Source organism: Nicotiana tabacum, chromosome 17 (genome assembly GCF_000715075.1).
Source record: "Nicotiana tabacum cultivar K326 chromosome 17, ASM71507v2, whole genome shotgun sequence".
NCBI classification, from domain to species: domain Eukaryota; kingdom Viridiplantae; phylum Streptophyta; class Magnoliopsida; order Solanales; family Solanaceae; genus Nicotiana; species Nicotiana tabacum.
Window position 1 is genome coordinate 108,449,675 of NC_134096.1, and position 16,758 is coordinate 108,466,432.

At 41.7% G+C, this 16,758-nt stretch overlaps 1 protein-coding gene across 1 annotated transcript; it reads right to left on the minus strand.

The window, feature by feature from the left end:
* Positions 1–274: 274 nt before the first annotated feature.
* On the minus strand, positions 275–1,222 carry LOC107800626 (uncharacterized). The gene is made up of 2 exons (XM_016623829.1): positions 682–1,222; positions 275–585 (listed from the first exon to the last, which is right to left on the minus strand). Exons 1-2 carry the CDS (start codon positions 1,220–1,222, stop codon positions 275–277), a joined length of 852 nt encoding a protein of 283 aa, XP_016479315.1.
* Positions 1,223–16,758: the final 15,536 nt, after the last annotated feature.

Consider the following 16,758-nt stretch of genomic DNA (forward strand, 5'->3'; position numbering starts at 1 on the left):
ATGTTAAGCCACTTCCCTGTGCCTCTATGTTGTACTTCACAATGAATTATTTGTTCTTCAATCAAGCATACATTACATTGAAAACCATTGGCTTCCAAACTAACCATATTCTCCTCCTAGATGTGCTGTTAAGTTTGTTGTAAACGATCAATCACTACAAAGATTAAGAGTAGCTTTTTGAGCCTTTTGTCTCTTAATCTTTGTTTTTAGAAGTCCAAATAGGCTGACATTGGAGTTACGCGTGAACACACGCATCTCATTCTATTTATCAATCCTATTTGAACCCCTTGTATTCTAAAATCCAATCCTTTCCATTGGGGTTGAGGTTTCCCTCACTCGTACCATATCCAGGGCATGTACCTCTCCTACTGCTGTTTTGAACATCTTGTCTAGTAATCTCTAGGCTCTCCCCTGCTTCTGCTATGTTTAAACTGACAAATGAATTGCTTGTTGTTGTACCACCTTTCTCATATCTACTTTTCTGTGGGGTTGGTAATTGCTTACCATTCCATTCCTTCCTCTTTCCTTGCTCTGCATTTTGCTCTGCTTTTATTCCTTTTACCCGTGTTATCTGATTTCCTGGTCCTGCCTCATTACTTATCTTCTTCCATGTTCTTGCTTATTGGTTAGTCCCCACATTAATGGGTCGTTGTTGTCTCTCTTATTTCTCTTCTCTATTGCCTTGGCCCATTTTTGCTATTTCTTCTCTTTGTTGCTTCCTACAGTTCATTATGTCATGGCCAAAGTTCTTGCATTTCGCACATAACACAGGCTTCCATTCATACTCTACTTTTTGCTCAACAATCCTTCCATACTCATTTTCAAACATCACACTAGTTGGATACTCTTGATTCAAGGGAATTTCCACTAATACTCTTGCATATGTCATTTTGTCTCTGTTAGTCATTGCTTTGTCTGCCTTTAGAGGAGTCCCAATCAGGCTTGTAATCTTAGTCAGGGAATTCTTCCCCCAGTATTTGACATCCAGTCCTACTAGCCTTATCCATATTGGTATCCTGTATACCTTATCTTTTGTAACATCACAATCTGCTTTCCATGGCTTTACTACAATAGGTTTTCTATCAAACATTTTCACTCCCTCTTCTACAACATTTTCTCTGTCATCCACATTTGTGAACCTTACTACGAACACTCCACGATTCACTTGGGCTATTTTGTCGATTTCCTTCCCTTTCCAAATTCTATTGAAATAGCCTTCCATTATAATTTGTGGCGGATTAGATCCAATACATAGCATATTACAGCAGTTGACCTGTCACGCCCCGAACCTGGGAGCGAGACCGGCATCCGGTACCTCACCTATCCTTGCGAACCAACTTGCGACTAAGGGACTCTGAAAATATAATGTCATACTTTGGCCATGGGCCACATTGCAAGACAATTGCAAATGCTGACTAAATATTAATATAAAGTTAGGCCAACAAGGCCGTCATAACTACTACGACTGGCAAACCAACAAAATATACATAAAAGGCTTACAAGCCCAACATACTGCACTAACTGACAGAATATGTCTACAAGCCTCTACTGATGGATATACTGTGATTAGAACAGGGCCCCGACCTACTCATAACATATATACATATATACACAAGATGTACATAAAGCTCTAGACCTGGCAACTCCGAAGGGCATGGAGCTTAGCGATCAAGCTGAACTCTGGCAACACCTAATGGGGAGGTCTACTCGTCTGTCTGTCTGAACTTGCACGCATGAAATGCAGCGCCTCCAGAAAAGGGACGTCGGTACCAAATAATGTACCGAGTATGTAAGGTAATATACTGAAAGCTGAAATTGAACTGATAATATAATAACTGAAAGTAACTGGAAGTCAAAGATAATCTGAAGATATGCTTACCTGCTGATACTGATTTAACTCTCTCAATATAGTAAGTAAAATAGTTGTCCGGCCCTATAAGGCTCGGTATATATATATATAACTGCTTTGCCGTAGTAGGCTCGCTCATAGGCGCTTGGCCATACTAGGTTCTGTATCTCGGCCATACTAGGCTCTGTATCTCGGCCAACTAGGCTCGCTCATAGGCGCTCGGCCACAATAGGCTCGATATATAAATTACCATCTGATCAGAGGTTATTACATCATTTGTCCAGCGGAATTTTTGATGTTCTTTCTTACTTGTAATTATCCTTACTTACTTACCTTCATGTCCTTGGGCTCGTAAGGTTGCTTCTGAGCTGATATTTTGATTGTCTTCCCAGTGGCACTCTCTTTTATCTCTGTAACCCTTATACGGTACCTTTACTACCCCAACTTCTATCTTAATATTTCTCAAGGTTACGATGTCATACCTGCGAGACTGAATGCTTCATGTTGGAGTTTACTATGTTTATCTTGCATAATCTATAGTATTTGAATAAGCGCAATTTCATCCTTGTCTTATTTTTGTCGCATTCTTTCTTTGCCATTCCATAGTTACTAGAACCACTTAATTCTGACTTAATATCATGTCACTCCATATTCCCCCCTTTAGGGGAGTACTAAGAGTTGGAGATACGACAATCTGCCTATAGATATTTTACCTCTTCATTTTTGGCGTCCTTTCCCATCATCGATGACCCTTACTCTCCTTACGGTAATCATTCTGTACTAAGGATAATGAAATTCCTTACTCGTGAGGGTGACAATTACTATAAACTGGCATATACAGTCTCTTAAGCTTAACTTTTCTCACATTGCTTACTTTAGGGAAGCGTCTTCCTAAATGACCATTCTCTGAATTTCTCATGAATTTTCTTCCATTGTCCATTCTTTTACTGCCGGAAGGAAATCTGAAATTTTCATGATGTCGACCATTATCAAATCACTAAATCCCTAATTCATGTTTAGTTTATCTTATTCACCAGCGCATACTGATTTCTATTATTTTAGGGTTTAACTCTCCCTTCTGGTAGTCGCGTTGAAGTCACAAACTTATTCCTCAAAATGAGGATATGACTTTATGGACTATACTTTTTTGTTGTCTCAAGGCCTGTCACCTTCCTTCTTTTCTTTCACTTGACTGTTGACTCTGTAATACTGTCATTTTTTGACCTAACGTTGCCATTCATGTATCATATCTTACTCATAATACTTCATTGACTCTCTTCTTATCCGTTAACATTTATGTCTATCACATTATTCTGAAAACTTCAATAAGACATTCTTTTGCTTTTAGTTCCCCTTGTTTCATTCATCGGCTCTTCAGGTTGCTCAAGGTCCTCGCTCTACTAGGGACGAGAGTCACACTAAGGTAATATTTATCCCTTCCAGGCTTTTAGTGCCTATCTTCTGAATTTTCTTTTTGATCATGCTATTATTCACATCTAATTGTAATATTCTAGAGTGCATCATCTGGGTGTCTCACAAAAAGATCTATTAGAGAAAGGTAAACTAACGCAAACAATTCATCCACCATTTTGGGTCACTCTAACCCCAGCCGGATCCTGATATCCCGTCCTTCTCTTGAACCATATCTGTTAGTTCCCATAGGGCACAACTAAGATCGATGTAGCCAATTGTGCATACCTATGCTACTGTTGAATGTAACTCAAAAAGTTTATATTCCTCTGCCTGAATTGTAAATACGGTTAACCTTCATTAACAGGCGCCTCGTACCTTTCTTCATCTTGCTTCTTTTACTTGTTGAAACTTATATTTATCTTCTGAATCCCTCATTGTCTTTCACCATAAAGGTGGATAGGTATTCTTGCCTCAAGGCTCCTTAACAAGAGGCTTATACGTCTTAGTACACACATGATCTACTGAAGACCTTACATTTACTTATCATACGCCTCATGAAAAATCGAATCCCTCTAACTCAACTCTTCCATAGCCACATTCAATCTCTTACCAAATGTCTTTATGGATGTAGGTATCTTCTTATTACGAATAAAATAAAAGTTAGGAATTTGAATTCTTACAACTGAGCTCTACCACACGATCTAGAGTAAGAAGAAAGAGTGACAATCCTAAATGCCCTGTAACCTCCTGCTTATAAGTGTGGTGCACAACACACCCATAAACAAGACTCTATAGACATGGCTTGTAGACTCCCTAAAACAGAACTGCTCTGATACCACTTCTATCACGCCCCGAACCTGGGGGCGAGACCGGCACCCGGTGCCTCACCTATCCTTGCGTACCAACTTGCGATTAAGGGACTCTGAACATATAATGTCACACTTTGGCCATGGGCCACATTGCAAGACAATTGTGAATGCTGACTAAACATTAATATAAAGTTGGGCCAACAAGGCCGTCATAACTACTACGGCTCGTAAACCAACAAAATATACATAAAAGGCTTACAAGACCAACATATTGCACTAACTGACAGGATATGTCTACAAGCCTCTACTGATGGATATACTGTGATCGGAACAGGGCCCCGACCTACTCATAACATATATACATATATACATAAGATGTACATAAAGCTCTAGACCCGGCAATTCCGAAGGGCATGGAGCTTACCGATCAAGCTGAACTCGGGCAACACCTAATGGGAAGGTCTACCCGTCTGTTTGTCTGAAGCTACGGTCGGTCGGTCAGTCATGCATTTACCATCTAGCTACGACCAATTGGGCAGTTATGCATTTGCTATCGAGCTACAAGAAACTAAACTGATAGTATAATAGCTGAAAGTAACTAGGAGTCAAAGGTAATCTGAAGATAGGCTTACCTACTGATGCTGACTCAACTCTCTCAATATAGTAAGTAAAATAGTTGTCCGGCCCTATAAGGCTCGGTATATATAACTGTTATGCCGTAGTAGGCTCGCTCATAGGCGCTCAACCACAATAGGCTCGGTATATAACTTACCATCTGATCAGAGGTTGCCATTGCTCTGCCATAGTAGGCTCGCTCATAGGCGCTCGGCCATACTAGGCTCTGTATCTCGGCCAACTGGGCTCGCTCATAGGCGCTCGGCCACAGTAGGCTCGGTATATAACTTACCATCTGATCAGAGGTTGCCCAATAGGGGCCTGCCCATCGATTATAGCTCGATGGTAATGAAAATACTGTAATACTGTATATATAGGCTTTCTGCTCTCTTGACTTGAAGAAGACAATACTCAATTAAATATGAAGTCCCGATAAAGAGAATACTGTAATTTATGAGACTAGGATGATGTATATAAATTCGGGAGTATGAACTTCTCTTTATGCCACGTTATCAAATACATGTAATTATGAGATTATGCCAAAATGAAGGAAGGGCTTAGCCTTAACATAACTAAAGTAGGAAAAAATCCGTATGATATTCTTGGAAAAGGTTGTATCGTACTCCTTTAGAATCACAAAATCTCACGTTGCTAAAGTGCTAAGAAATCTCGTTGGAATTGTTTTTGTGTTTCAAGAAGTCTTGTTGATATCTTGTTGGGTTGAAACTACGTCCATTTTGAAATTACTTACTATATATAAGTGAGTTGGAATGGACGAACACATAGAAACACTTGTACTGCACTGTTCCGTAGCATTGTGTACTATTTTCTTCTTTAAAAAACACGTGTACTGTATTTTACCATCAAAAAATGTATACTGAACCCCTTTCCCACTCTCACCGGCGATTTTCTATGGTGTTGTGCATGGATTTCAGTAGTTGTAAATCATATTCTTTGTAGTCTTTGCCTATATTTTATTCCTCCTCTTGCAATACAACTTAGTGAGTAAGTAAAAGTTTGAATTTCTTTGTCGTGGAGATTACTGATTGAAGCTAACGTCCCTTTTGAAATGTTTGTAATAGGGAGAAGATTATAAGAGTGCCTTTGATTATTTTAAGGCCAAATAAAGCAAAATGTAAATTTTCTAAGTAGGTGATTACACGTAATAGTCACTTGTGTTAATCATCTTAGATTGCCACCTTTCGATTTGACTTATGAGTCATTTAGGTTGAAGGGTGGGCTGCCACATAGTCAAATTTTAATCCTTATTCGATAATTTCCTAATTAATTAGGAAATATCCCACTACCCAATAATTAACCAATTGTCCACATAATTAAAAATTATCTCAACTTACTTAAAATACTACTCATTTTTAACACACCTTATACACCTTACTATCATGGTCATGTGGTACCTTGTATGGTACTAGTCCATAGGTACCGGGTATTTTAACTCGGGCCGTATTTTATCCCAAAATGACAAACTTTGACGAAATTTATTTTCTTCGATTTACTTACCCTCTCACCTTCACGAATTTACTCATCACTTGTTTGAGATAATATAATACTTATAATCCAAAAATAATCTCATTCCGGAACTTAAATCAATTAACTTACGACGAAACTTTAACGTACGAAAACATGGGGTGTAACATCATTCCTCTCTTTGGAACATTCGTCCTCGAATGTTGACTGATGCACTTATCATTTTCATAATTCATAGCTCTTACGAATATTTTAATATTCTCCTTTCCATTTAGGCAACTGTTCTTTGAATAAATCCACAGGCCAAGGCATTCCCCCTTTTACGTCTCTTTCTTACACCACGACTTGTAGTCGGAATCCTTCTAATCTCGTAATTGTTGCTACCTTATATCATGCAGCCTGTACGATTCTAATTTTGTATGTGCGCCTATGCGACATTTCTCTTATATTGTTTCTAGCTCTTAGCCAATCTCTAGGCCTCACTTTGTGAACATATACAAAATCCGAGTCAGAATCGAGCTCGAGTCAAGATCGAGAGCTCTAGTCAATATCGAGCTCATAGACAAGAGCCGTTGCAATCCCACTAGAGGAGAGAATCCTGGCAGGAATTATGAAAAAGCTGATTTATCATGGGTATCCCACTATGTATTTTTAATTATATCTAAAGTAAGATCCTTCCACTATAAAGGGGATGGATATTATTTCTGTAAGCACCAAGTTTTTGCATATACGGTAACTGAGATATCATACACTCCTATATTGAAGCGTTATCTTTTTTTAGCTTCATTAATAGATTCATCATGTTTAATCTATAAATCATCTTCTTCTCAACTTTGCTTATTTTTCATTCTCTATAGTCAACACTTTACATTTCTATTCATTCTTACGATTTGTGTCAAGTTATACCACATACCCTTAGAACTACATACAAATTTAACTCAATCCGTTTTTCGGGTAAATAGTTTGGCACCCATCGTGGGGCTAAGGATAACATTGGCTATTTGACACGAATCTCTGAAATACTGGCCATTTCATGCTTATTTTAAAGCATCTTTGATTTCATATTAGCAACAGCGAACTCCTGATCGATGGCCTTGCCTATCGACAACAAAGTTGGCCTTCAAGATGAGAATAATAACTTGGCACCCAGTGGCGAAAGGCCGCTCGTCAACACCGTTGGAGCTCGAGTCGAAGTACCATTGGATGTTAACTCACATGTGGCCATCGAGGCAGGCCAATGTTTTGAACCTGAAAATATCATTCATGGTGGTACTCGATCTACTGCTAGAGATACCCATAACGTTGAAGAAAACAAAGTCAACCTGCGTATGATTTTCGAAATGTCAACAGGTAACAATAGCTCAGTTGCAGAGTCAAACTCAGATACTGAGCAGGCCGGAGTCTAATCCGCCCGAGGAAGTCACTCACAAAACGGAACCAGCTGTGGTGAGGTCAAATGAGCAAGAATCGGGGACTAATCCCGAAATTGTTAAGGTGTTCAAGGAACTGATAAAACGAATAGAATCAGGAGAAAAGAGGATCAAAGAAAATAATTAAAAGGTGGAAACATACAACTCCAGGGTTGATCATATCCCGGGGGCACCCCCGATATTGAAAGGCTTAAATTCCAAAAAATTAGTATGGAAGCCTTTCCCCCCGAGCGCGCCCCTAAACCAATCTCAAAGAAGTTTCGCATGCCCAAAATTCCTATGTATAATGGAACGACCGACCCCAACGAACATGTCACCTCTTATACATGTGCCATTAAAGAAAATGATCTAGAAGATGATAAGATCGAATTTGTATTATTGAAAATATTCGGTGAAACTCTGTCGAAGGGGGAAATGATATGGTATCATAATTACCATCTAACTATATTGATTCTTTTTCTATTCTCACAGATTGTTTCATAAAAGCACATGTCACGGCCATAAAATTCGAGACCCGGAAGTCATACCTATTTAAGGTAAGACAAAAGGATAACGAGATGCTAAGAGAATTTGTATCTCGTTTCCAAATGGAACAGATGGATCTACCACCAGTCAAAGACGATTTGGCTGTTCAAGCTTTCACTCAAGGTCTGAACGAACGAAACTCGATGGCTTCACAGCGGCTGAAGCATAACTTAATCGAATACCCAGCTATTACTTGGGCCGATGTACATAATCGATATTAATCTAAAATAAGGGTCGAAGCCGACCAGTTGGGTTCCGGGTCCGGTTTTAAAAAAGATACCGATCGAGAACCAGGTCAAGCAAGGATCGATACCGGCCGTACAACGGAGATCGTCGGGGTAGCGAACTTTCACGTAACCCCGTACGAGACGAAAAGAGAAATAATCGAAGCCAAGGGTCTCGGGGACTAATGAACAGAAATGGGTTCGATAGGCAGATCGGACCTAAGGAAACACCACGGCTATCGGAGTATAACGTCAGCATCGATGCATCCGCCATTGTGTCGGTTATCAGATGCATCAAGGACACTAAATGGCCTTGACCCATGAAGACCGATCCTGCCCAGAGGAACCCCAATCATATGTGTGAATATCATGGCAATCAAGGGCACAGAACGGAAGATTGCAGGCAACTAAGAGAGGAGGTAGCCCGGTTATTCAATAAAGGGAACATTCGAGAATTTTTAAGCGACAGAGCCAAAAACCATTTCAAAAATAGGGATTTTGGTAAACAAAATGAGCAGGAAGAACCACAGCACGTCATCCACATGATCATCGGTGGTGTTGATACCCTTCAGGGGCCAGTACTTAAACACACTAAGACATCGGTTATGAGAGAAAAGCGATCTCGAACTTGGGATTACGCACCCATAGGAACGTTTTCCTTTAATGATAATGATGTAGAAAGAGTCATGCAACCTCTCAACGACGCACTGGTAATATTCGTACTTATGAATAAAACTAAACTTAAGCGTGTGTTAATTTATCCAGGTAGCTCGGCCAATATTATTAGATCAACGGTTGTAGAACAGCTCGGTCTACAAGACCAGGTCGTACCCGCAACCCTGGTTCTAAACTGATTCAATATGGCATGTGAAACTACCAAAGGCGAGATAATTCTGCCGATAAACGTGGGCGGGACTATCTAGGAAACGAAGTTCCACGTAATAAAAGGCGATATGAGATACAACGCCCTTTTTGGAAGGCCATGGATCCACAATATGAGAGTTGTACCTTCGACCTTCCACCAGGTTCTTAAATTCTCAACATCGGAGGGAATCAAAACAGTGTACGAGGAATAACCGGGCGCAAGGGAAATATTTGCCATCAAAGAAGCAATTCCGATATCCCTGCCTTCACCGACAAAGGGGTCAAGCTCGAAGGGGGAACATGATGCCAAATAGAAATCACAGACGTCAGCTTCGAACCAACTAGAAGATCAGAAGATCGACGAAGATGATGAGCAAGGGATTCCAAGATCATTCGTGGTCCCCGATGACTCCGACGCGACCCAATCAACGATCGAAAAACTGCAGCAAGTCATACTAATCGAATATCTGCCCGAACGAAAGGTATACTTGGGAACGGGATTAACCCCCAAACTCAGGAAAAACCTTATTCGATTTCTTATTGATAATATAGATTGTTTTGCTTGGTCCCATTTAGACATAACATGGATCGTACCGGATATAACGACGCATCGGCTAAGCCTGGACCATAGGTTCAGACCGATGAAGCAAAAGAGAAGACCCCAGTCCGAGGTAAAACACGCATTCATAAAGAACAAGGTAACTATGCTTCTCAAAATAGGGTCCATTCGGGAAGTGAAATATCCCGAATGATTAGCCAATGCGGTTATAGTCCCTAAAAAAGGGAACAAACTTAGAATGTGTGTAGATTACAAGGATTTAAACAAGGCATGCCCCAAAGATTCTTTTTCACTGCCTAACATCGATCACATGATCGATGCCATGGCTGGCCACGAGATCCTTACTTTTCTTGATGCCTATTCCGGGTACAATCAAATCCAAATGAACCCGGAGGACCAAGAAAAAACTTCGTTTATCACCAAGTATGGAACCTATTGTTATAATGTAATGCCCTTCAGGCTAAAAAATACAAGAGTTACTTACCAACACCTAGTAAATAAAATGTTCGAGGAACAAATAGGTAAATCAATGGAAGTTTATATTGATGACATGCTAGTTAAGTCCCTGCGCGTAGAGGACCATTTGGCTTATTTGCAGGAAATATTTGAGATTTTAAAGAAATACAACATGAAGCTCAACCCCGAGAAATGTGCTTTCGGGGTCGGATCGGGCAAGTTTCTTGGCTTCATGGTATCGAATCGAGGGATCGAGATCAACCCCAATAAAATCAAGGCTATCAAAGACATCACCGTCGTGGATAGTGTAAAAGCCATACAAAGGCTAACGAGATGGATTGCTGCCTTAGGCCGATTCATTTCAAGGTCGTCAGATCGAAGTCACAGATTTTTCTCTTTGCTCAGAAAGAAGAACGATTTCACCTGGACCCCGGAATGCCAACAAGCATTAGAGGAATTGAAAAGATACCTATCGAGCCCACCACTGCTGCACACTCCAAAGGCAGACGATAAACTTTTCTTGTACTTGGCGGTATCGGAAATCACAGTAAGTGGCATCCTAGTTCGAGAAGAGAAAGGTACGCAATTCCCCGTTTATTATGTAAGTCGAACCTTAGGGGAAGCAGAAACTAGATATCGACACTTAGAGAAATTGGCACTAGCGCTGATAAGCGCCTCTAGAAAGTTAAGACCATACTTTCAATGTCACCTCATATGTGTGTTAACCACTTACCCACTTCGTAATATTTTACACAAGCCCGAACAATCAGGCTGATTGGCCAAATGGGTCGTCGAACTCAGTAGGTATGATATAGAATATCAACCACGGACAACCATCAAGTCTCAAATTTTAGCGGACTTCGAGGCTGATTTCACGCCAACCCTCGTACCCGAAGTCGAAAAAGAACTCTTGTTGAAATCAGGTACGTCATCGGGGGTATGTACCCTTTTCACAGATTGGGCTTCGAACCTAAAAGGGTCCAGGCTAGGCATCATTTTAAAGCCGCGTACGGGTAAAACTATTAGGCAATCTATCAAAACTACTAGGTTGACTAACAACGAGGCCGATTATGAGGCCATGATTGCAGGTCTCGAGTTAGCTAAAAGCTTGGGAACAATGGTCGTTGAAGCCAAGTGTGACTCTTTACAAGTGGTAAATCAAGTAAATAAAACCTTCGAAGTTTGAGAGGATAGAATGCAAAGGTATTTGGACAAGCTATTGGTAACTTTGCACCATTTCAAAGAATGAACATTACAGCATATACCTCGAGAACAGAACAGCGAGGCCGATGCACTTGCAAATTTGGGATCATCGGTCGAGGAAGATGAGATCAGCTCGGGGACTGTCGTTCAACTCTCGAGGTCCGTGATCGAGGAAGGTCATGCCGAGATAAATTCTACAAGCTTAACCTAGGATTGGAGGAATAAATATATTGAATACTTGAAGAATGGAAAACTCCCGTCGGACCCTAAAAATTCGAGGGCCCTATGAACCAAAGCTGCTCGATTCACATTGACTGCAAACGGAACATTATACCGAAGGATATTCGATGGACCATTGGCAGTATATTTAGGTCCAGGAGACACAGACTACATCCTACGTGAGGTTCACATGGGTACTTGTGGAAATCATTTCGGTGCCGGTTCATTAGACCGAAAAATAATCAGAGCAGGATATTATTGGATCGATATAGACAAAGATGCAAAGGAGTTTGTTCGAAAATGTGACAATGTCAAAGGTTTGCACCGATGATCCATCAGCCCGGAGAGCAACTTCACTCAGTCCTATCCCCATGGCCATTCATGAAAAGGGGAATGGATATCGCCGGCCCTCTGCCATCGGCCAAAGGTAAAGCTACGTTCATTTTATTTATGACAAAGTATTTCTCTAAATGGGTTGAAGCAAAGGCGTTCGAGAAAGTGAGAGAGAAAGAGGTTATAGACTTCATCTGGGATCATATCGTATGTCGATTTAGGATACCCGCCGAAATAGTGTGTGACAATGGGAAACAATTTATTGGCATCAAAGTGACGAAGTTCCTCGAAGACCACAAAATAAAAAGGATATCATCGACACTGTATCACCCTAGTGGGAACGGGCAAGCCGAATCAACGAACAAGACTATCATTCAAAACCTAAAGAAAAGATTGGACAACGCTAAGGGAAAATGGAAAGAAATCCCGCCCGAAGTTCTTTGGGCATATCGAACAACATCAAAATCCAGTATGGGGGCAACCCCGTTCTCTTTAGTATATGGCTCCGAAGCCTTGATTCCAGTCGAAGTCGGGGAACCCAGTGCCAGGTATCGATATATAACAGAAGAATAAAATCACGAGGCTATGAGTACTAGCCTCGAATTATTGGATGAAAAACGAGAAGCCGCTCTCGTCCAACTGGCCGCCCAAAAGCAACGGATCGAAAGATACTATAATCGAAGAACCAATCTTCGCCATTTTAAAATCGGGGACTTAGTGCTAAGGAAAGTCACCCTCAGCACCTGAAATCAAAACGAAGGAAAACTGGGTCTGAAGTAGGAAGGACCGTATCAAATACACGAAAACGTCAGAAAAGGATCCTACAAACTCGGTATTATAAACGGCAAACAACTACCAATCAATTGGAACGTGTCACACCTAGAACGATACTACTGCTAAGGTACGACCCTCCCATGTTCGTTTATATTTCGAAACTAACCCTTGCAGGAGTTTAATCAAAGAACAAGGATGGATCATTCAACACGAAGCCTTAGGTATGAAAGTACGCGTTGCACTCTTTTTCCTTGGACCGGTTTTATCCCAAATGGGTTTTTCGGCAAGGCTTTTAATGAGGCAACCATTGATCGTGCTAACTTAGAACGATCTAATAGTATCCGAGGCCTCTTTACAATCAACCTCGAATATTTGTGGGGCATTACCCTCAAATATATCAAGTTCGATGCAAGAAAGTTACTTCATAACAACAGGGTTCCGATAGGAAAAATTGTAAGAGCCAAATGGTCAAAACGAACCATGCTCATATAGATTGTTCGATCCCTGGTATAAAATATAAACACATGTATAACAACATGAAAATAAACTTCTTTACCCATATCTCATGTCGTCCTCTATTTCATGATCTATTATGCAAACAGGCTCAAGGGCCAATGATTACCCCACAAATAGGGGACTTCCACTCGACTATTAAGCCTACGGGCTACATTACCTCGAGTTCGAATCTCTCACTCGACTACTAAGCCTACGGGCTACCTTATTTCGACTTCGAGCAAACACTCACTCGACTATTAAGCCTACATGCTATATTACCTCGAGTTCGAATCACTCACTCGACTAATAAGCCTGAGGACTACATCATCTCGAGTTTGAGCAATCACTCACTCAACCATTAAGCTTACATGCGACATTACTTCGAGTACGAATCACTGACTCGACCAATAAGCCTACGGGCTACCTTATTTCGAGTTCGAGCAAATACTCATCGACCATTAAGCCTACGGGCTACCTTATTTCGAGTTCGAGCAAACACTCACTCGACCATTAAGCCTACGGGCTACATTATTTTGAGTTTGAATCAGTCACTCGACCATTAAGACTACGGGCTACATTACTTCGAGTTCGAATCACTCACTCGACTAATAAGCCTACGAGCTACATCATCTCGAGTTTGAGAAATCACTCACCCGACCATTAAGCCTACGGGCTACCTTATTTTGAGTTCGAGCAAACACTCACTCGACCATTAAGCCTACGGGCTACATTACTTCGAGTTCGAATCACTCACTCCACTAATAAGCCTACGGACTACATCATCTCGAGTTGGAGCAATCACTCACTCGACCATTAAGCCTACGGGCTACATCATCTCGATTTTGAGCAATTATTCACCTGACCATTAAGCCTAGAGGTTACATAACTTCGAGTTCGAATCACTCACTCGACTACTAAGCCTACGGGCTACCTTATTTCGAGTTCGAGCAAACACTCACTCGACCATTAAGACTACGGGTTACATTACTTCGAGTTCGAATCACTCACTCGACTAATAAGCCTACGGGCTACATCATCTTGAGTTGAAGCAATCACTCACTCGACCATTAAGCCTATGGGCTACATTACTTCGAGTTCGAATCAGTCACTCGGCCATTAAGCCCACGGGCTACATTACCCCGAGTTCGAATCACTCACTTGACTACTAAGCCTATGGGCTACTCTTATTTCGAGTTCGAGAAAACTCTCACTCGACCATTAAGTCTACGGACCACATTACTTCAGGTTCAAACAATCACTCAACTCGACTAGTAAGCCTATGGGCTACCTTATTTCGAGTTTTGAGCAAGCACTCACTCGGTTATGAAGGCTACAAAATCCATATTCGATCAAATTGCCTAAAACCTTATGAAAACCTTCATAAGGCATGAATAAAACAAAATCTTCTCAAGGCGGAGAATAAAATGGAGGCGAGTCATGAAAAGAAAAGATCTTTATATATACAAGAATATTTACAATGTCCAAACAGGAAACTACACAAAAAAACCAAAATGAAAACAAAGGGCTAAGTTTCTTAGTTATCTATGGGGGCAGTCTCTTCTCCATCGGGCTCCTCCCCGCTCTCGGACCCACTCTTGCTCCCATCATTGCCATCATCATCATCACCACCATCATCATCATCGGAAGCCAAGGCTTCAGCATCGGCTTTAAGCTCTTTTTCTCTTTTTATCTCTTCGGTAAGATCGAAGCCTCAAGCATGGATCTCTTCGAGGGTCTCCCTCTGAGATCGGCATTTAGCAAGTTCGGCAACCCAATGTGCTCGAGTATTGGCGGTCTCGGCTGCCTCTCTTGCTTGTACCTGAGCTGCTTCAGCATTCGCCCGATAGACATCCACTAATGCATCCGCATAGGACTTTGCCTTTCCCGCATCAGATTTGGCCTTGGCAAGTTCAGAGGCCAACCGAGCCTCGAGTTCCTCAATTCTTCTCGCTTGAACCGAGCTCTTCTCCTTCATGCCTTGAAGTTGGCTTACAGTCGATGATAATTGGGCTCGAACAGTCTCATTTTCTGCAGCAAGATGGTCCATGCCATCTTTCCATCCCATGGTCTCCCCCCTTATTATATCAATTTCCTCACGAAGCTGCCCGATCGTCTCGAGTTTCTGCTGCAGCTGTGAGATCAAAATATTAGCCTCCGATCCTGAATCAAGCCCATGAGTTCTTAATATTATCATTACTTGCTCGGTCAGGTCAGTCTGGTCTTGATGAGCCTTGGCTAACTCAGCTCGAAGGCCTTTGATTTCTTCTTCTCTTTGACCGGAAAGGAGTCTAAGGGCGTTCCTCTCCTCCGTACTCTCCTCTGTAGCTCGTCGGAGGTCGGCCTCGAATCGATGTAGCTCAGCTCGAGACCGGGAACATGCTTCTCGATGAACTGTCACGGCCAGCGAAGAAAGAAGAAAAGAAGTTAGAAAGAATAGCAAACATAAAAATAATATCAACGAAGAGAGTTAAAGCTTATCCGATTAAGAGCTTGCTGCACTTCGCAGAAAAGTCCCGACACATCACTAGGGCCAGCAGCGTCCTCGACCCCAGTAAATAAATCACTGAAGAGATCTTCGCCCTTTCGAAAAAGGCAGGGAGAGTGGGCGAGTCTCCGATTACTATTGCCACAAACGACTCGCTTGGGGCATTCTCCTCAGTTCGGAGAGGTTCAGGACTGGTCCCTTCCGAAATACCCACCGTTTGTTGACTTTGGTGGGAAGCATCCTCGATCTCCAATGATTTGGGGACTCTGCCCGAACCTTCCCGCAACATCTCCTCAATTTAAGGCGGAGTTTTGTAAATCACCATCGATTCAGCTTCTATTGGGGCATCAATGGATTTCTTCATTTGGGCCACCAGCACGGACCCGTCGTTTTCTTCTTCTTCATCGTCTTCATCCCTTAGACGCAAAACTGATTCTACGGTCAAAGGAATGGTATTCTTCCTCGACTTTCGATCCATCCTCATCTTCGGTTTTGGATCTTCGGAGGCGGAGGCCCTTTTCCTCTTATTATCCTTCACCGACTTTGGATCAGAGGTCAAAGCCTCTTCCTCGATGGATGAGGGCCTCAAAACTGCATCTTTGCCCACACCTACATACAGGAAAATTGATTTAAATATATGAAAAGCATTTCGTTCGAATTACCAAAGATATGAGAAAGAGGCTCACCATGATTTTTGGCCTCCCATCGGCCCTTTGACAAATCACGCCACAAGCGCTCGGCATATGTGGAGGTCGAAGCTAGATCCCGTACCCAGTTCTTGAGATCGGGGACTGCACCGGACATCCAAGGAACCGTTGCATCACGAAAAGGGGGATATCGGTTAGAAAAGGAACGAAGGGGCAAAATAGTAGGAGATAACAGCAGAATTACACTTACGCTTCATGTTCCACTCCTCGGAAAAAGATATCTTTTCAGTCAGAATAGGTACGAAGTCTTTACTCGAATAAACCTGCCCATCCAGCCTCGATCCATGTCCTCGTCTATACTCGATAACAGAAC

What these genes read in the sequence shown, in the direction of transcription:
- LOC107800626 (XM_016623829.1), bottom strand. Translation starts at nt 1,222, where the DNA reads ATGGAAGGCTATTTCAATAGAATTTGGAAAGGGAAGGAAATCGACAAA. An exon ending in AATAGCAAAAATGGGCCAAG is followed by an intron (nt 586 to 681) that starts GCAATAGAGAAG and finishes GTAATGAGGCAG; the next exon opens with GACCAGGAAATCAGATAACA.